This window comes from Ambystoma mexicanum, chromosome 8, assembly GCF_040938575.1.
Source record: "Ambystoma mexicanum isolate Mex_15411 chromosome 8, UKY_AmexF1_1, whole genome shotgun sequence".
In the NCBI taxonomy this organism is placed as follows: domain Eukaryota; kingdom Metazoa; phylum Chordata; class Amphibia; order Caudata; family Ambystomatidae; genus Ambystoma; species Ambystoma mexicanum.
Window position 1 is genome coordinate 1,079,600,730 of NC_090929.1, and position 20,877 is coordinate 1,079,621,606.

At 50.2% G+C, this 20,877-nt stretch overlaps 1 protein-coding gene across 6 annotated transcripts in view; it reads left to right on the plus strand.

Moving 5' to 3' along the window:
- The window catches only part of UBR4 (ubiquitin protein ligase E3 component n-recognin 4), a 2,945,062-nt gene that overhangs the window by 216,111 nt on the left and 2,708,074 nt on the right, over positions 1-20,877 (plus strand). For all 6 annotated transcript variants that reach the window (XM_069611069.1, XM_069611071.1, XM_069611072.1 and 3 more), the window contains exon 9: positions 7,172-7,296. In XM_069611069.1, the coding sequence (XP_069467170.1) occupies positions 7,172-7,296 (125 nt within the window). The remainder of the gene's footprint in view (positions 1-7,171; positions 7,297-20,877) is intronic.

A 20,877-nucleotide genomic window follows, 5' to 3' on the forward strand; every position in this document is an offset into this window, starting at 1 on the left:
GGTTAGAATTTTGACATCATAATTGAGTATTGCAAGGGGGTGATATGAGCTGCACTCGTCCGCAGGTTTGTTGGGTTTGAGCATTGGGATCACACGAGTTTCTCTCATGCTGTCAGGCAGGGCCCCTTGCTCTAATGCCTCCTGAAAGACCTTGTGTAGTATGGGTGTCGGGGATGATTCATAGGTTTTGTAGAATTCTGTGGGCAACCCATCGCTGCCAGGTGCCTTACTGGTGGCTAGTGATTTGATTGCCTCTGTTATATCTTATGTGGTCATGTCTGCTTCCAGTGCTTCAGCTTGTGTGGGGGATAGTCCGGGCAGTCCTATCTCGTCCAGGGTATTTGTGATCTCTTCTAGGGGCGTGGGAGTACAGCTGAGTGTAAAAGTGCTTAAAGGTGTCGTTGATGCTCAGCTGTGTCTGGAGTAAGTTGCCGTTTTCATCTTTTAGTGCATTGGTTGGGTGTCTGGGGTGTTCTTTTTTGCAGAGCCAGGCCAGCATGCGCCTGGGTTTATCCGCTTCGGCATGTGCCCTGGTGGGTCTAGTGGTGTAATCTAATTTAGCAAGCCTGCCCCAAGCCTCCTTGCATTCATTCTGAGCGTTCTAAAGGGATCTTCCTCCTGTTGACTATCTGGGGGGGTGGACTCTAACCTCTAGATTTCCTTCTCCCGGCCCTCCAATTCTGACTTTAACAGCCTTCTAAACCCCTCCCCCGCTTTCGCTATGATGTCTCCTCGCGTTGCCAGCTTCAGAGCATCCCATTCCGTGCTCACCTTGTCTACACTTCCCATGTTTGTCTCTTATGTAATTCTCTATAGAGTCTCGGAGTTCATCCCTGAATGCCTGGTCTTTCTGGGCTCAATAGGCATTCTCCACATAGGAATGGGGGGGTCTGGGGCCAGTGTTGCTCCACTCTACCATCAAGGGTGAGTGGTCTGAGATGGTTCTCCCCAAGTATTGCACCTTTTCTGTTTGGGATGTGTGTTCCCTTCCAATAAAGATATAGTCTAGTCTGGTGTATAGACCATGTGGGGATGAAAAATAAGAATATCCTCATTCCCTTGGGTGTAGTTCTCGCCAAGTGTCTACCAATTCCAGGCGTTCGATCATGGAGTTCAGAGCTGTTGTGGCCGCCGCCGGGCAGCTTGTGGGGGGCGCAGACCTGTTAAGTTCAAAGTTGCTCACACAATTAGTCGCTTCCCCCCCCCATAAAAAAGCCATTCCTGTGCTGTACAATTTTGGCATACATTGAGTTCAGGTGGGCTGGGATGTTGGTGTTGGGGAAATACAAATTCACAATGCATACCTCTGTCTGTTCAATGTGTCCCCACAGTATCACAAATCTGCCCTCTGGGTCTTTTTCTCTGACTTGGTTAGTCGGAAGGGGAGGTGGGGATTGATCCAAGTGAACATTCCCCCCCCCCCCCCTCCCTCCCTGGTGTACGTGTAATAGGTGGCTCCAAACCCTTGTCTGTGCCAGTGGTCTTGCAGTTTGGCCACGGACTCCTCTGTACAGTGGGTCTCCTGTAGCAGGTCTATTCTGACCTTCTTCCTGCGAAGATATGACTTGATTCTATTTCTGCGAAGGTAGGTGCCCACATTCCACGTCATCACGTTGATCCCTGCTGCCATGATGTTTCGGGGGGAGGTTCCTGGGTTCTTTTTGGCCCCCTGATGTTAGTTTTCGCCGCGGCCTCTGAGCGGGATGGGTGCCCCGCCATCCCATAGTGCTGCCCCTGCAGGCCAGTTCCCCCCCTCCCCTTCAGTCCCCCCCCCCCCAAAGGATTTTTACATTGTCATTTGAAGATTTCTCAACAATGTTAACCTTCATTCCTGTGCATGATGAAACAAAACTGAACAACAGATAACTGCCTCTAGCAGTTGCTTATAACTGGCAACGCTCAGAGGCTCCCGCGTCGTCTGGACCGTTCCAGGTCATTAGGCGCGGGTGGTGTGCCGGCGTCCGACCTGCACAGGTTCTGGTGGGGTGGGTTGTAGTGAGCTGCATGTGTGGTTCCCAGAGCTCCCGTCGGGAGTAGCGAACAGCAGTGTTGCAGCGAGTTGCTTATGTGGTGCCTTGTGCGCCCATCCACAGTTGCAGCTAATATTGTTGCAGCAGCAAAGCGGGTTTGGTTGACTTGCATCATGTGTTCGTGTGTTATCATTTGCAGGTTAGAGTGTGTTTGGCTTCTTTCTCATTGTGCATCAGCTTGTGTCGCGGGTTCCTCATCTCCGGCTACATTGTTGTGCTGTAGCCTCATGTTTGCTGCGGCTGGAGTCTCCAAAAATGTCTTTCCATTGTAGATACCCTTCAGGCATGAGGGGTAAAGCAACATGTATTTAAGGTTGAGTTTCCGCAGCCTCGCCTTCATTGGCACAAAAGAATTCCTCGCATGTTGCACTGTGGGGGTGTAATCTGGATGCATTACTATCTTGGAGTTGTTTCGCGTGATCTCCCCTCCCTCCCTTGAGAACTTCAATATCGTTTCTCTGTCGCGGAAGTTTAAGATTTTCGCGATTATTGGGCGTGGGTATGATCCTGGTGGGGGCCGTTTTTGCAAAGACCTGTGGGGCCGTTTCACAGAGAATCCCAGGGTGAGTTTTCCGGCCCCGATTTCTTGTTGGAGCATGGTCGCCACAAATTCAGTTGGGTTTGATCCCTCTGTCCTCTGGGACTCAAAGTATAGTTATGTTACTGCGGCGGGCGTGCCCCTCCGCTTATACGGATCGTGCGTCGAGTCGTGCCACCTTCATCTCAAGTTCCTGGACCTTCGCTTGCAGGTCGGAGGTGGTCTCAACAGTGCTCTGCAGGCTGGCTTCTGCCGTAGTTACACTCTCAGCCAGGTTGTGGGCATCCTGGCGCATCAGCTGCATGTCTGACTTAACCTCCTCAATTTTGGTGCTGCTATGGCTTGGAGTACTTGTGTATTCTTGGGATCTTCATCGGGAGTGGGTAGCTCCTTATCCGTGGCGGCATCGTGTTGCAATTGTTTCTTGGGCCTAACCGCTGTGAATGAATCCATTATAGATGATTTAGGTTTGTTTTTGGAGGGGGACATCTTTAATTTGCTCTCTCGAGTTGTGGTGGTGGTATTGGCCTGGGTGTGGGATTGCTGCAATATGGCAGGTGTAGGGGCGTTTTGCAGAACCGTGGTGGGGCCTGTCTTAGTCGTGGGTGAGCTTGAGCGTTACTTGTGAAATTGAAGTGCCTTTTCGTGATGGTGTTGTCCAGGGGGCCTGCCCTCCCCCAGCAGCCGTTTCCGGTGTTATATCACAAGTGTGGTGTGTTGCCAATTCGGGCATGTTCCAGTTTCACCAGTGCTCCCCGAGATTTTATGCAGCAGTGTTCCTACAGACCTCGCACCAGGCTTGGGCTCCCCCAGACACAAGGCAATATGATGGCTGCCGGCGGGACTGTGCGCCCTCCCTAATTTTCAATGTTTGGAGAGCAGAACCGGCCAGGCAGAGTTCCCGCTCAGCTTGGCCGTCTGGGCGTCCTTATGGCGGCAAGTGCTTCTTAGTCAGATTTATTTGCCGCCACCAAGCAGGTTCAAAGTGGTCCAGCTCCCTGCCCCCCCGACCACTCTGTGTGGTGTGTACCTCTGCCACATTCAGTGTGTTGCCATTTGCACACTAAAGTTCTGCGCAGTGTTTCGCAGATGCTGACCCCCGTTCTGCTCCCCTCTAGGCGTAATTAGATTGTCGAAGATCCCTCATGCTGTGGTATGGCCAGTCACCTTTCGTCTGAGTCTAGGTACTTCCGCTGTGTGCAGTCCACATCAGTGGTATTGAAACAGGTTTCTTGTTTCACGTGAGCCTGCCAGTGCAGTCTGCCTATGAGGTCCTCCTCTCCTCTGGTAGGGTTTGGAGTTTTTTGTGAGAGTCCAAGCCCCAGGGCCGTTTGCCCAATGTTGGTGTTATGTGATTGGGGGGCTGGGGGAGCCTGGCAGCGTGCCGCAGTACGCCGTCCGTCGGTGCTTGCAGATGGGTCTGGGCGTAATCTCAGTTGATCTCAGTTGTGATCCCGCACCTGCTCTAGGGTTTAGAGATGTACTGAATGTTGCACCCACTGAGGCTGTGATTCTGCGTGCCTAATCATGGGTGTCGGTCTGAATTCAGGCTGCTGGTGTCCCCTGAGTCCCTCTCCGAGGTCCCGTTGTGAGCAGCGGGCCTCTATGCAAGCGGGGCGTCGCCCCTCCCAACAGGTCTTCACAGGGCCCCCAGCCAGCACTACCAGCCGTCCGCACTTCCAGGCTTGTTTCAATTTGTCGTCGCCCGAAATGCCACGGGCCAAAGACAGCAGGGGTCGCAGCGTGGGCCGGGGCTTCCACTTACTATTAGTTGCCTCTCGCCAGGCCTTGACCGCCTCTCGGTCGGTGCCCCGCCGCCACTCGCTCACACAGCCCCTCAGTCTGCTCTTGCCGCACTCAAAGCAGACATTTCTTGTGTTCTGTTTGCCTGCCACAGTATCCTGCGCCTCCAGGCGTGGAATGCGTTTCTTGTTGTTGGGCTGGTCCTCACCGTTGACCGCAGCTCAGTCTCCGAGACCAGCAGCCGTTGTCCTCATTATCTCGGCGCGGGCCGCTGCACCCGTCTCGCCCAATGTCAGGGGCGCGTTGGGGCCTCCAGCACCAGCCAGCCCGATATCTTCCTGCTTCCAGTCGGGGTTCCTAACTCGTACACACCTCGGTGTCCCATGCTTGGCCGTTCGCTCCTCGGGTTGGGCAGCGGTCTCCCTCTCAGTCAAACAGTCAGCCTCTCCGGGTGCTCCAGCAGCCAGCTCCCTCCATTTCGCTAGCCCCAGAGTCCTCTGCCGTTTTAGTCGGTTCCCCTTGCTGCGCAATGCACTCCAGTAGTGCGGCAGGCGTTCCGGGCGGGGACCACAGAGTTGGATGGCGCAGTCGTCCGCTCGCAGCATCCACAGGGGCACTCCGCCTCTGGTCCACCCTTCCCCCACAGCGCTCCGGGCCGCTGCTCAGGCCGCCATCTTGTGCGCCTGGGGGTCTGCTTCCAGCAACCTTGTTTCTCATGATAATGACTCCGATTTTCTCTGTTCCTGCAGTCGTTTGCAGAAGCCCCTCTGCTGTTATCTGGTTACGTTTGCAGGGCTCAAGGTTATACAAAACTGCAAATTACTAAGGATCATAATAGGATCTGGACGGAGCTCCACCGAAGCTTGCCTTCACTCCATGAGCTCAGGCCACGCCCCCTCCACACCTACTAAAACTGTCAGTGTGCCAACCAATCAAACTTCCGTGCCCATACAACGTGCTGTCCCAACGCAAGGGGACAATATTCCATCCATATCCTCAAACTCTGAACTTAGTCCTAGAGTTTGGAGATTTAAACCTTCGACAAAGGTGTATGGCCATCCTAAGAGACACGAAACCCGAATACAAGACACTGTTATTTTATCAAGTTGAAACTATTTTTTGTTTGGTGCAAGTCATGTCACATCAATTCAACTGACTGTTCCCCTTCACATATAGTGCACTATCTATCTACTTTACCTTTTAGACTCGGGTTAGTCTTTAATTCCCACAAAGTGCATTTGGCAGTACTCTCTGGAAAGTTCCTGTAAACAAAGCTTTCATGGAAGGTGTAAAGAGGTTATACCCTCCAATTTTTAATCTACCTCTGGGGTGGGACCTAAATGTTGTGCTCACAACTCATGGGTCCACCTTTTGAACCAATGCACAAGGCTAGTCTGAGACATCTAACATATAAGACTGCTTTTCTTATAGCCATCACGTGAATAAGAAGGGTCTATGAAATACAAGCCCCCTCTGTTCAGGATCCCTTTATTACTATTCACAAAGACATGTTGGTTCTCAGAACACATTTTCGCATTTCACCTAAATTCTTATCAAAGATCCATGTTAACCAATCTACTGAACTTCCAGCTTTTTTCCAAAACCCAACTAATTCAGCAGAAAGAAGCCTCCATGCTTTGGATATAAGGAGAGATATCATGTACGACCTAAGCAAAACTAAACCACTATGGAAAACCGATCAGCTCTTTGTTTCCATAGCAGCTAGTAGGGAAGGAGATCATGTCTCTAGTTCTGTGATCTCAAAGTGGATAGTCAAATGCATCCAAGTTTCCTATTTACTATCTAACAAATCCTTACCTTTCACATCTAGAGCCCACTCTACTTGAGGTACAGGGGCTAATCTAGCTTTCATTGCAAATGTTCCATTGGATGCAATTTGCAAAGCAGCTACTTGAAGTTCCATTTACACAACACTACTGCTTAGACACACACTCAAAAGCAGATTCCCAGGTGGGTCAAGCGGTATTAAGGCATATTTTTGCCGCTGTACCTTTAAACATCCTACCTCCTCCTCCAGGTAATGCCCGCTAATCTACGCACAGCATGTGATTCTCAGCAAATTCACAAGCCTCAGAAGGCATACATTACTTACCGTAATTGTATTTTTTATGCTTCTATCTGCTTAGATTCACATGCGCCAACCCTTCATCCCCATTTGGAGTTGAAGATGCATAGGTGCCTGTCGCCTTTATTTTGGCTACCTTGACTTTCCTGTACTCATGCTCCATGTCAGAAGCAAAACAATCTGAGGGACCTTGACGCATGAAGGACCATGGGTACAGTTCACGTCACACAATGGATAGTATTACAAACATGCCCAGCCGACATCCCTATTCGAATTTCAACTCAAGTCGTGCAATACTCAGCGACTACCACCTGATGTCCTTACACAGCATGTGAATCTGAGCAGGTTCAAACATCAGAAATATGACAATTAAGATAAGTAATGTGTGATATATCTTTATTAGATTTGGATTTCGCCATTAATAATTAAAACCCCAAAAAACATGAATACAGTAGATAAAACCAAAGTCATAAAAAAATTACACTCTATGAACAGCGATGTGTATGTATAGAATTGCGGTGGCAAGTGACATTATGGCTGGCTAGTAGCTGGATAGAGAGTGGATTGCCATCTTTGTGTGTCTTCACTGTATCTTAATGCTGCCTCTTTATTTGCCACTCGAGTCAGGTTAAACTTAAGTGAAACCGTACCTACCACTAACCACTTAATCTCCTTAAACCCTCTCCTGAGGACACTTGGAATATCTTGCTAACTGTGTTGGTACAATCTTTATTGAGAATTTTAAACACAATAGTTTTGTTTGTCATTTTTCAGGTGTAAGCGTGGCAACTTGTATGGCCATTTTACATGTTGGCAGCACCCAGCAAGTGCGAACAGGATCTACCAGCTCTAAAGAAGAAGATTATGAGAATGATGCAGCCACCATTGTGCAGAAATGTGTAAGCAGAAGACCCTTGCTTTGTATGACTGTGTTGTGAATGGTTAAGCACTCGCAGGCACTGACAAATTGGTTATAGGCAGAATAATGGGACTTGACAGAAGATTTCAGCCATTTCTATCTCTTCTGATAGACTGTAGATGTGTGCCTCGATTTTTTTATTTATTTATGTTTGGGGTGACCCCCCACGTACATGTGGGCTTATATGTTGGCAGGTTGGTGAATTTGGACGGACTAGGGTTTTCAGTACACTGACCAAAGTGTTGCACATAAGTTGGTACTGACCAGTGCTTGGGAGTATATTTTAAGCTGATGTTGTGGCTGTTAAGACAGGATAATGACTAGTTTGATGCAGGTTTGATTGGAATAGTAGTGAAGTAGAGGTTATGTTTTATGTTTGGGTGAATGTTGGAGCTGACTGGCATTTTGAGTAGATGTTGGTCTAACAAATTATTGACTTAACATTAAAACCATACCTTTTTTTTAGGTACCAGCATGTTTCTGATTTAAAAGATGTTTTTTGTTCTGATCCCCCGATCTATGGCATATCTGAGTGTTTGCATATCAGTGATCGCTCTGGGACTTCAAAATCTTATGCATTTGACCATCTCTGCATAATATTTTCAGTTTATCCGATAACCATTTCAAGACCTGGATTTTGTGCTATTGCTCAAGAGTCTGGAGTACAGATGTGTGCAAGATACTGCCCTGGTGCTTCAAGTTCCCACGATATTAAAAATAGTCCCATAATGCTACCACAGCATAAGTACTGCGAAAGTGCCCCATTTTGTGTGACTTTTCTCACCCATTGTGCAAGTGTAGCAGTATGGTGACCTCTCTTTTCTTTTTTGCACTGCTGTGTAGCTATATTACTGCGTTAATAGTCATTTGATCCCTTAGCATGAGCAACATGGGTGCCTCAGCAAATGATTATGAACCTTTGGACTGATTGAACGCACTCCAGAATAGCTCCTAACACTCCAGGATAGCTCCCAACTAAAAGCATTTTTTTTAAAAAAAAAATCCATTTATAAAGCCAGACGTGGTTAAGGTCTGTGACCTGACCAGAAGCTTCAGGGAACGGGGCCTTGGGCCGGTGAGGTGACCCATCTGTTTATGCTGCATCAGATGGAAGGTGATTTGCAGTGACATTTGTTTCTGGAGCGGCAATGCTTTTGTGTCTGATCGATTGGAAACATTCAGGCTCCGAGCTTCAGTCCCTTCAACGAGCAGCAGGAGTCTTTTAAGCCCACCAAGCCCCACTCTCTAAACACACACCCAACTACTTTCAAACATTTGATGGTCACCCAATGCTTTGTCTGCAACGTTGGCACCCCCATGCACTGACGGATGGCTGTTGAGGACATTTTCAGAGTGCGAAGAATGAAGACGCCCATGATGCTGTGGACAAGCATTGACCAAGTTCTCCAGCATAGAGTAAGGTGGCCCTGCAGAGAGGATGATGCACTCTGGCTCAGGTTCTCAAAATAAAGGCAGTTCAAAACATGGATCGAGGCCTTCCTGGCCTTCCACGTTTAAGTCGCTTTTCCAGCGTTCCAAAAGTACTTTCACAGTTAAAAAAAAAAAAAAAAAAAGCTTGGATAGGTCTCCCTCAACTGGGCTGGGACCTCTCGAACAAGTACCTGCACTTGCAGGGGTTCCCTTCCCACCAAGCTCAATTAACATTCGTTAGGGGTTCCCTTCCTCTAACTTATCGCACTTCTGGTCTCCCTCAGAAGGGCTCAGACCTTTTCCTGATGTCGAAGACTTTCCAATTTGTGAGGCTTTTACTATAGACCTCCGCAGGACCACTTCGACTTTCTCAAAGTTCACTACAGGTCTCCCTCAGTCTGGCTTGGACCTTGCACTTTGCAATTCGACGTAATTCACTTTCCTTAGGCTTTTCTTGCCTTGAAACTAAACACAGTTCATATCCTTGAGACTCACATTAGTACTCGCTCAACAGACTTTCGACTGGGCACTGTCGCTATGCCGGCCCACTTTGTTCTACTGTATCGCTATTCTTCGTCACTTGTTCGCTTCAACTCACCGGCTGTGTTGGTTTCTTTGTTTGTATCCCTGATATGGGAGCCAAAGACGATCACAGCTGCTGCTGTTGTCTTTGGAATGCAATGCTGGAGGCATTGTTCTTTCGCTTTGTCCTCTCAGGGGTGTCCCTCAGCAGGGCTTGGACCCCTCTTGATTCACACATTTTTAAAGTCTTTGGACTTCATGTCCCAGAATGCACTTTTCTTATTTGGCTCCCACTTCGCCAGCTCCCCTATACAGCATTCTGGGGTTTTGGGAGCTGCAGGAGGTAAAGGGGATAACTTGTTGAGGTCAGGGTCTCGCCCCCTGCCCCTCAAAGGCCTGGTTTTGCCCAGGGGAGGAGCTCTGGTTTGGCCAGTGCCAGGTAACCCCCAGCTGCCCCTGGTTTGGCTCCCTTGATTTAGAACTCCCTCGCAACACTACAGCCTCCCCTGTGCTCACAGGCCCAGAGTCTTTTTTTTTTTTTCTTCAAGCCTTCCAGGGTCTCTCCAGCTAAAGTTCTCTTCTCTCAGCCTCTCTGCACCATTCAGCAACTCCAGCTCGCTCAGTGTGTGCCTGTGTGTTTCCACCTTTTAAACGGACAGCAAGTGTTAAATGAAGTCAGGTGTGAGCAATTGCCCAGCCCTGCCTGACTTTTTCTGGCCTCCTTATCGGGACAAAATGACGACTGCTCATAGGAATCCCTGGAGCATTGATTCCTATGGGTAATTTTCATTCTTCTTGAATGTTTCTTCCTTTTCGCAGTATGTGGGTAACTTAATGGGTAAAGGGAATGTTGGGGCGTTGTGGTTTCCTTTTGTGACTGTAGGTAACTTGTGTGCGAACATGTCAGAAAAGAAAGGATATCTTGGAAAATAAGAATTCTGGGTTTTGTAGTTTTCTAGGGAGAAAAAAGGTGGATGTATTAAATGTCTGCTGAGTTTTGAGGGGGGAGGTAACTAGGTTACTTTTAAGAGTTAAAAGATGGTTTGGTTTCCCATGGTATTTTCTTTCCCTTTTCTAGGGTAAAGAGTTGGGGTATGACGGCACTCTGCTGACAATATTCTACAAAGACAGAGGGGATGTCTGGTAAGGGTGTGTCAGAAAAAAGGGGATACAGTGTCTCGCCCGAGGGCTCTTCCTCCCCCCCCCCCCCCCCTCAGTCCCCAAGGACCCCCTGCCCAGGCGATCCTCTGTTGCCCTTCTGCCCCCAACATGAAGAGGGGCTTGCCTGTGGCCTGTCTTCTACTGCTTATGACCTGGAGCCTGCCTGACCCTGTGCAGGCTCACCAAAGCCTCTTGACATGCTTGTAGTGCCCTACAGGTCCTCCAACATGGTGGGAGTGGTCTTTCTTCATCGTATTGTGACCTGTCCATCTGATGGGTCACTAACACCTATTGTCAGGTGAGAGGATGGAACCGTCGCAGGCCTGATCCAGTACTGACACAGAAAGAAATGACGCTGCACTCATGATGCCTGGACCTCCTGTGACTGGATCAAATGTTTCATTAGTTGTTTGTAGTACCCCTGCTTTCCTGCAGGTTGTTTTTCTTCAATGTTGAGTGCAGGGCTAAGACAGCATCTCCATCTTGTAGCCTCCCTGCTTACATAGGAATTGAAGGGGTGTAAACTCCTAGGATTGCAACTACCTTTACCTGACCTTTTTGAGTGGTCACGTTCAGGTCTAATATTCCTTCCCTGGGGTACGTCATTTAGCAGAACGTTGCAGCATCCTGTTTGGGGTAGTGGGCGAAACCCTTTAGATAATGACAGAACAAGGTTTTGTAAAAGATCTACCTAATGGCTTTGGCGCCTTCTTCCGTTGGGGAAGTTGGACTGTCTTCACTTCCTTCCCAGGTACTTAACTCTTAACTGGTCCCACTGGAACTTTGTTTTTTTCCCTGTGGCGAGTTGAACCCACTGCCCATCCTGAGGGGACTGAGCTGCTATGAACTGGGCGGCCCACAGATCAAGCCATGTGGACAGTGGCAAATCCTACACTCGCTGCCAAAAAACTGCAAACCTACAGCATTCACAAACCTGCTGTGTACAAGACGTGGCAGACCAGCAGGGCATGTTCCCAAATACCACAGAAAAGTGAGCAGACACATGGAGTGCTGCTTTATTTTGTCACGTGCCAGTTCTGTTGGGCATTTTATGTGGCATACTGCGGTTTCCCCGGGTGATGGTTCCTGAAAATAGGAGCGCTCATGCTTAATTTCTATCTTCAGGAACCACCACCCGGGGAAACAGCAGTATACCACTGAAAGTGCTCAACAGAGCCGAAACATGAAGAAATAATGTGTGAGCACTTGTTACTTCAGGAACCTTGACCCGGGGAAACTCCAGAATGGTGCAGAAATTACACAACAGAGTTCCAATGAGGCTCTGCAACCAGACTCTTATGAAACCTAAAAATGTCTGATTATATACAATATAAGCCATCACACAATACATAGATTCCTAATTATTGTTAACAGTCCCATAACTAGATAAAATATTTCAGAGATGAACAACCCATCCCACTAGTGAATACAAGATTGTCTGGAATTACCAATCTGAGTGTGTTAGAAGCTACTCCACAGCCTCGTGGGTATGAAAGCTGCCGGGAAAGTTCATTCAGTGTCTTGGATCTGGAGAAGGCCTACGTACGTTCTTTGTCTCTGGATAAAAAGGGGAGATTGCTTCAGAGAGAAGTACTGTAGGGGCTGCTGCCTGGAGGAAGGATGTGCAAGCCTGGGTAGCCTGAGTGGAGCAGTGGAATACTGCTACTGCTGGAATCACTGGAGGATGTGGGCTGACCAGAAGGTTACAACGGCTGCTCCCGTTCTTTTGGGGGAGTTCGGGGGGGGAGGTGTTAGGGGAGAAGAGCAGGGAGAGGAAAACCAGTGACCCAAATAGAGCTTGTACATGGTTGGAGGTAAAAGAACATCAGCTGCCTTGAAGGACCTTAAATGAAGCCGGGAGAAAAACCCATTCCCCAGAGCCTGAAGAAGATTCTAAGAAGTTCAAGCTACACTAGGTTTCAATAAAAACCTTCAGAGACGCAAGGAATCCAGAGAAAAGCTTGAACGAGAGACCTCTAGAGAAACTGTAAGAATCCAAGCTCAGATGGAAAAACTGTAAAGAGCCCAGATGATTGGATGGCATCGGAAGACAATGAATTGAACTCAGAGTACTGTGGCGGGTGGGAAGGAGGAGTCGGACGCATTGAGGACATTATGAACTTAAGGAAATTATATGTGAAGGCCTATATTTCCCTATTGCTGCCTATCCAATGAAACTAAGGGTGCTTGTCGGTCATCAGGAAGTCCCAAAGTATAAAGGCCCTTGGTCCAAAACTAACTCTACCTGACCCCAGCACTAATTTAATCAACTTCAATTCAGCCAAGAGAAGGTCTTTCTTCTCCTACGATTCGCTCAGACCAATTCAGGGGCTCCTAAAATTGTTAGCCCCCATGCCCTATTTTGGTTCTGTTGGAGGCGGTCTATGGGTCACTGGTGCAGCGGTCACATTTGGCATCTGTATTTTGGTCTAGCTAGTTGATGGTTCAGCGCACTGGCAAGACTTTTTCTGGCACTGGAGAGCTGGACAACCCTGGCCCGATGAAAGACCCACCACTTTGTTCACCACCTCAGAAGAACCCCAGGAGGCGATGCACATGGAGATCTGCAATGGCCACTGCAAACCATAGCTGAAGTCGAGTCTTGTAGTGGAAACAAAGAAGCTGGTCCTGGGTTGCACTTCTACCTGTTGGAGAGCGGCAACTGCAGGTAGAGGCCTCTTGTTCCAAAAGTATAGGGTTTTCAGTGTCACAAGTCTGCATTCCGGATGATGACCAATGCAACTAGGAAGCTGGTCAGCCCACAGGATGATTCTGGGACATTTCCAAAGGCAGAATCCACAAGCAGAGGTTGAGACTGGTTGTTGCCACTGGTCCAAGGGGCGAAGCACCCATGACTGCCTTCTGGAGATCACAGTAGGAGTAGGGCCTTGCCGGTATGTTTGAATGCAATTCGGATGGCTGCAACGAGGCATTCCAGATCTTCAGCAAGAAGCTCCTTTTGGTATAGGTCTTGGCTCCAATGACTATCTGATGGATGGCTGCAAAAGTGACTTTTTTTAAATGTATTTTTTAATCCAGTATTCAAGCTGAAGTCTCCATGCCCACCAACGGTAAGGATCTGCACCATTAAAACTGGCTAGGGCTGTCCAATTATGGACATCCTCCGGCCACCACATCTGCCCAGCAACAGACACTCATTGGCATGGATGTAGACCAGACGTACAAGCCTCCACATCACGCCACAAAGATGCACTGCCTCTTTACCCAGGAAAGGGCTTACCAGATATGGCCAATTCAACCTGGAGACGGCAGGAAGAAGATCAAAATCCAAAATGGGCCAAGGACAGGCAAAAGGTTCAGGGCAAAGTGTCCAAACCACACCTCACTGTAAGGTGATGTGTACAGAGTAAAACCAACCAGGAATTTCACAATAGAGAACACGGTTCTCCTGCACTGATGGTTAGGGACTGGTTGACGTCCCCAAAACGGATGAGTTTAGCAAGGCAAGTGAAGTAAAAAGATTTCACTTCTCTTCAAAAGTAAGGACAGGTCGAAACAGCCAAACATTGTGGGTGGTTCTATAGATGGAGTACCAAAAAGAAAATCTTTCCTAATCAAGCCAGCCGAACTGCTTAAATGTCACCTACTGGCCAAATGGAAAGCTCTCCACACCCACTCGCCACTCCCTACAATGCTGTGTAACAATGAATGTATATTTGTACAGTTTGCTGGACTTGCGTCCAGGTAATTTTCTTTTTGTCCTTGCTCTGTCCTGCTTTTTTCACACCCTCATAAAATAGCTCACCGTGTCCTAGGTGATATGGGGGGGTTACTATGTTAACCGGAACAGAAATAGTGACTTCAGAAATAAAATATTTCTATTCTGGTTGACGTTCGATGCAGGTACTCTGGATCCACTGCGCATGACGGGTACCAGGAAGCTCTCCCTGCTTCCTGTCTGCATTGAGGGTAGCTGGAAGCTGGTGGCTGGCCTGTAGATGAGTCCCCCGGGATGACGGATTCAGCAAAAATGCCAGGGGATTCATCAGAGTTCAAATGCTTCCAAAAATGTCTCACGTCATTTGCGATCAACACAATAATTCGGCAGCTGATACCCGGAGCTTCTCGACAGCTGATCCCGGCTTCCAAACCAGTCGTCTGCTCCATTAACGGGCTTCGGCCTAACCAGTAGGGTGAGTTGGGGGGCAGGGGGTGACTGGTGTTTCGTTATTCAGAGAATGCATATCCCCATTTCATACCCCTACTTCTCCAGCATGGGGTCTGGCATGGATTCACATGCTCATGAATATTCCCTGTTGTCAGGCTGGGAATCATCGGTAAAAGAAAAAACAGTTTGTTTATTTTCCAAACGGTCTTTCTCCTATAAACCAATCACTGAGCTCTGGGTAATACTGCCCCCAGCTAATGACTGCCCCCAGCTAATGACTGCCCTCTAACTAAGCCCCTCCTCTGGCAGCTATCTTCAGATTTTTACTGCACGTTCAAGTGTTGGGAGTCCTCGTGCTTTGCTCTTCGAGATTGTTTAGCTGCGTTTTTTGCTTTTTGAGAGTTAAACTCTATTTTACGGTCAATCGAGCTCCTGTGCTCCATCAATCATCCTTCCGACTAACGTGGACCCGGTTATTTATTTTTATTTTTTCGGTGTCCCTCAAGGGCTCTTTTCGTCGAGTGCTCTTCATGGAGGCTTCCAGAAGATTCTTCAGGCCTACACCACGTGGATCGTCGGGACGAGAAGGACAGCGCTTTGTTCAGACTGCGCTTTGAGGAATGTGTATATGGACGACAAGCCTTCCCAGGGCCTGTACTGCCTGCACCCGACGTATAAGGAGGTGGATTGTGAGATTTGCCGTGGCTTCGCGAGGCGCTCTTTGAAGGATCGACACTAACGATTGGAGTCGTGGCTGCAGGCCATGACCTCTACCCCGGGTGGGACCCAAGGGCATGCCTCTCCCTGATCCGGCAAAACTGAGCGGGCTTCTAAATCCTTTGAGGGTGCTCCACCCCCAAGGCCAAGCACCGCAAGTCCGCTTCCGTTCAGAGTCGCCGCTGCTGCGGGTCCCACGACAGTCCGGGCGTGATCGCCATCCCCATTGGCTTCTATCTCCAGCCACCACTCTGGATCGTCCTCCAAGAGGAAGTCAGCTAACCCAGGGAAGCTGAGGGAAAACCTGGAGAAGGCCAAGCAAGAGAAGGCCAGGCAGGGTGCAGTGTACGACCCACCCACGACGGGGAAGACCAAGGTAGATAAGGCGTCCGGCACGGCCAAGAAGTAGAAGGCCAAACCGGACACGGGACCCAGCCTTACCATGTAGGCCCAGGTGCAGCAGTCAAAATTGTCGCCCTCCCTCGGTGGTGGTGGCAGCGCTTTCGAAGGCCATACGGGTGGACCCACTGGGTGCCGCGACGAGTGCCAGGTTATCTCTTCCTCCCAGTAGGGAAGCTTTGAGCAAGCCCACTGAGAAAACACCGGAGAAGAGGATACCAGACCTCAGCCTGAGACCGGCTCCTCTGGACCCGAAGAAAGGGGGGAGGCGTTGAAGGCCTCCAGGGTACAGACGTTTCTTCGGCTGAGGAGGATGAGATCATCTCCGTCCACACCGTCCAGTGGGCGATGACAGTGAGGGAAACGCTGGGGACTCGCCCCACGACTGGGGCAACGACAGGGTTACCATCTATGGGGACAATGACTAGGGGCCCCAGGACGACTAGGGCCCGGAACCTACCCGCCCCCTTACACTCCACATACTGCCTAGAGACTTTTCCTTGGACATCCTCTCGACGCTCCACATGCTGGTGTCTGAGATACAGAGGAGGATGCTCACGACCCCACCGCCTGCTCCTCCCGTGGCGCCAGTACCAGCTGCCCCGTTGACGCTGGGGGAACCACTGGCCAAGAAGAGTAAGAGGCACGTGACCCCGCTGTGCCACCCATCGCCAGATGGGGATTGGAGTCTCTTTGTCGTCTGGGCTGGCTCAAGGCCACCAACTTTAGGCAGGAGGTCCAGACGAGGGTTTTGGACATGCCCTTTGACGGGGGCAACCTGTTCCTGAAGGCTGTGGACAAAGCTCTCCAGGCCATTAAGACTGACATAGAGACAGCACGACCATCAGGAGGGGAAGTCTCTCCGCTCTTCGAAAGGGTTCGGGGGCTCGTCCTCTTACTGCCAGCCCTCCCGTTCCTCGACCCTGGAAGCCAACAGGGGTCGCTCAAAAGGCCTTCGGGCGCAGACATCAGGGGCCGCAAGCGGCCCATCGACAACCAAGCAATATTGAACCGGCCAGGAGTTTGGACCCCGTCCGTGCACCCTGGTGGGAGGCTAGCTGGTGAACTTGGTCTGCATGTGGGAGACAATCTTCACCGACAATGGGTGCTGGATGCTCTCGCCCACAGACACACCTTAGAATTCCAACGGAAGTGTCTGCGAATACCACCAGTGGCCTGGCAGGAAAACCACATCCCTCAGTTGCTGATGGAGGTTCGGGCCATGTTACGAAAAGGGGTGACAGAGCTGCTTCCACGGCGACTCTGGGTCGCCGGAGTATACTCTAGATACTTTCTTATAAGAAATGGGGGCTGGAGGCCCATTCTCGACCTATGATGGCTCAACAAATACATAAAGTCCCAGAAGTTCAGAATGGTCACGTGGCAGCACATGCTTGGCCAGCTGAAGGAGGGAGACTTCCTGTCGTCGTTGGATCTGGAGTATGCGTACTTCCACGTCCCCATACACAAAGGACAGAGCAAGTTTCTGTGCCTCGTTGTTCAAAGGAAGCATAATTAGTTCAAGGCACTTCCCTTCGGTCTGAAGTCGGCGCCCAGAGTCTTCAAGTGCTTGGCGCCGGTGGCAGCCCATCTGCGACTACAAGGGATCCACCTTTACCCCTACCTGGACGACTGGCTCATCCGGCCCAAGTCAAGGGATGGCACCGTCGACTTCACGGAGCGGACCGTCTGTCTGCTGAAGGATCTTGGGGTTCTCAGTCAATTATGCAAAATCCTGCTCAACTCCATCGCAGGACGCTCTTCCTGGTATCGAAGCTCAACATGGTGTCATGCCTGGTGTCACAGTTGGAGGAAAGGATATCGGTCATCCTGAGCAAGGTGCAAAGACTGTTGGCACTGAAGATTACCACAGTGAGGACCATCAAGTCACTGCTCGGCATGTCGTTGTGCAAATACCAGATTTGGCTATGCGGGTTGCGAATGCAGCTGCTGCAGGAGTTTCTTGACACCCGTTGGGTCCAGGTGTCTGGAAGCTTCCAGGACAGGATTGTGCTCGCTAAGTTCCAACAAGCTATCAGATGGTGGGGCATGCGCTCCAATATCGCTGGAGGCAGAGATTTCCAGAGCCCCCATACCAGGAGACGGTCACGACGGATGCGCTTCTGGAAGGATGGAGAGCCCACACCAGACGTCTTCATGCCAGAGGCCTGTGGCTGCTGAAAGAGAACAAGCTACACCATACTGGAGCTACAGGTGGTCTTTTGGGCCCTCAAGTCGTTTCTGCTGTCCCTCAAGGGCAAACTGGTGAGCGTATTCACGGACAATACCACCACAATGATTTACATCCGGAAGCAGGGGGTGCACCAGATCCCCGGCTCTCTCCAGTGAGACGCAGGACTTGTGGCACTGGGGCGTCGCCCAACGGATGTTCCTCATTACTTTCCCCCTTGCAGGAGTAAAGAACACTGTTGCCGACTATCTCAGCAGGGAGCTACACTCTTGCCGTGAGTGGAAGCTTCGGCAGGACCAAGTGGACAAGCTGTTCGACAAATGGGTCAATCCCCAGATCAATCTGTTTGCGACAGCTACGAACACCAAGTGCCAGAGTTTCGCCAGCAGGTTTCCCCAGCCGGAGAGCACGGGAGACACATTCTCATTCCCCCCAGGACGGCCTGTTTCTGTATGCGTTCCCTCCGTTGACGTTGCTTCTTCGAGTCCTCAATCAACTCAGACTGTATCGGTGCAGGATGACACTCGTCGCACCAGCGTGGTCGAGACAGATATGGCACCAGGACCATCTCAACATGTTCACGTCCCCTCCAGTCATGCTGCCAGTGGTCGCAGATCTTCTCTCCAGGGAAGGAGGCGGAATTCTGCACCATGACCCAGGGTCTCTGAACCTGAAGGCCTGGCTCCTGCAGCATTAGAGTTTGCGGGTTACGATCTTCCAGCTGACTGCAATTAGGTACTCGCCAAGGCCAGGGCGTTGTCTACCCTAAAATGCTAGGGAAACTAACGGAAGAGATTTGCAATTTGGTGCCATTCTCAGAAGATTGCCACTCTAAGGGTCATGGCCCCTCAAGTACTTCCATATTTGCTGTTGTTGGCTAAAGCAGGGCTGGCTCACGCCTCCATCAAGATACATTTAGCGGCTACTTCCCGCTACACCAGATCCCCAGGACGACCCTCCTTGTGGTCGCACTGGTTGGTCAAGGAATGCATCAAGTGACTGTTCCGCTTGTTCCTGCCGGGGAAGCTCAATGTGGTACTCACTAGGCTCTTGGGAGCCTTGTTCGAGCCTATGCATTCGGTTCACTCAAGTTTCAGTCGTGGAAGACAGCTTTTCTCGTGGCCATCACCTCTGCACGAGTGGGTGAGATCTAGGCCCTGTCCTGTTGGCCACCTTACTTGACTTTTCACAACTTAAGGGTGGTGCGGTGGATGCATCCCTCCTTCATGCCCAAAGTGCTGTCAGACTTTCATCTAAATGAGCCCTTGGTGTTACCAGTGTTTTTTCCGCCGCCTTCGTCGCCGGCTGAAAGGACTTTGCACTCGCTGGATGTGGCTAGAGCACTGAAGTTTTATGTGGCCCGCACAAAGTTTCCAGAAGACATATCAGCTTTTTGTGAACTTAGGAAAGGCCCTGTCCAAAGCTTCCATTTCCAGGTGGCTCTCCGGCTGTATCACTCACTGTCACCGGTTGGCAAACCGACTGCTGCCTAGCCGTCCGAGAGCACATTCCACCAGAGTGATCGCTGCTACTACAGCGTTACTGTCTGGTGTGCCCCTGCTGGACATCTGTAGGGCTGCTACGTGGAGGTCAGCGCACACCTTCATGAGATTCTACCGCGTCGGCAGGTATTCCAACGAGGAGTCCAGAGTTGGCCAAGCAGTGCTGCGCAACCTGTTCGCTTAAAGGTGAGCCTGGTGAGGAGGTAAGAGATGCTTCTGTTGAGCCTTGCCACCTCCCGTCGTTGTGCGTGTGTGTACTGCTATGTATTCTTTATTCATGAGCATGTGAATCCATGCCAGACCCCATGCTGGAGAAGTAACAAATTATTTATTTGTAACTGCTGTTCTCCAGCATGGGTCTGGCATGGATTCAAATGCGAATCCTCCCGCCTGCCCCTCATAGGAGAAAGACCGTTTGGAAACAAAACAAACAGTTTTTTGTTTTACAGAGGATTCCCAGCCTGACGACAGGGAATAATAATAATTTAGCATTTATAATTTAACATTTATATAGCGCTACGAACCCTCAGGTATCAGAGCGCTGCTTATTATTACCCGCTGCGTGTGGTGCTCATTTATCAACCTTGGAAGGATGAAAGGTTGAGTTTGGCCCTGCCAGGATTCGAACGTGCGTCATCAGGCTCTGCACAGATGTTATAGCGAGCGCCCTACTCACTGTGCTATCGGACCGACTATATTCATGAGCATGTGAATCCATGCCAGACTCATGCTGGAGAAGAACAGTTACAGGTAAGTAACTTGTTCCTACCTTCGTCTTGCTGCCCCTGTCTGCCTTCCATTTTGGAGGCTACTCCCTTTAAGTGTTGCCGTAAGTGCAACAGGAAATTCTTGTGGGTAGACCTAGTTTGTAACCACTGCCTTCCACGTGATCATCTCGAATCCCGTTGTGCTGCATGCAAGCTCTTTAGGCCTAAGACCCTAAAGGAGCGCAGGACCTAAAGGTGGACGGCATATGCCTTGTCTGCAGAGTTGGAAACCGCTGCCGGGATCTCAGTCAGACCACGAAGGCCAAGGCAGCTGAGACTGATTCGGAGCTCGAAGACACTACCATAGAACTCTCCAGTTCCCACACTCCTGTCCCCAGCCACGATAGGCAGTGGCAGCACGCTGGTATGAGGAAGGCCTCTGGGTGATGCTGTCGTACCAGCACACCTCTTCCCACAAGCACACCCCCCAAGCCATCCCTTGACGACTTTGTCGACAAAGGGCCGCGCACATCTCCTCCGGGCCCAACGACATCATGCCAACGGCGCCCACTGTGGTTCCGCTTAAGCGTTTTCCACATGGCGATCATGCACACACTCTGGCGAAATGTGTGCATAAACGCTGCTCGGCAGCTGAGGCGGAGACGCTGAAATAGCTGTCGAAAAAGATCGAGCACAATCGGGAAAACACCATAGGGAGCCCACTGCTCATGGTAAACGGGCCGATCAGACCACTGGAGAATATGAAGCAGAATAGTCACCTCTAGCTTCCGCCCTCAACAAG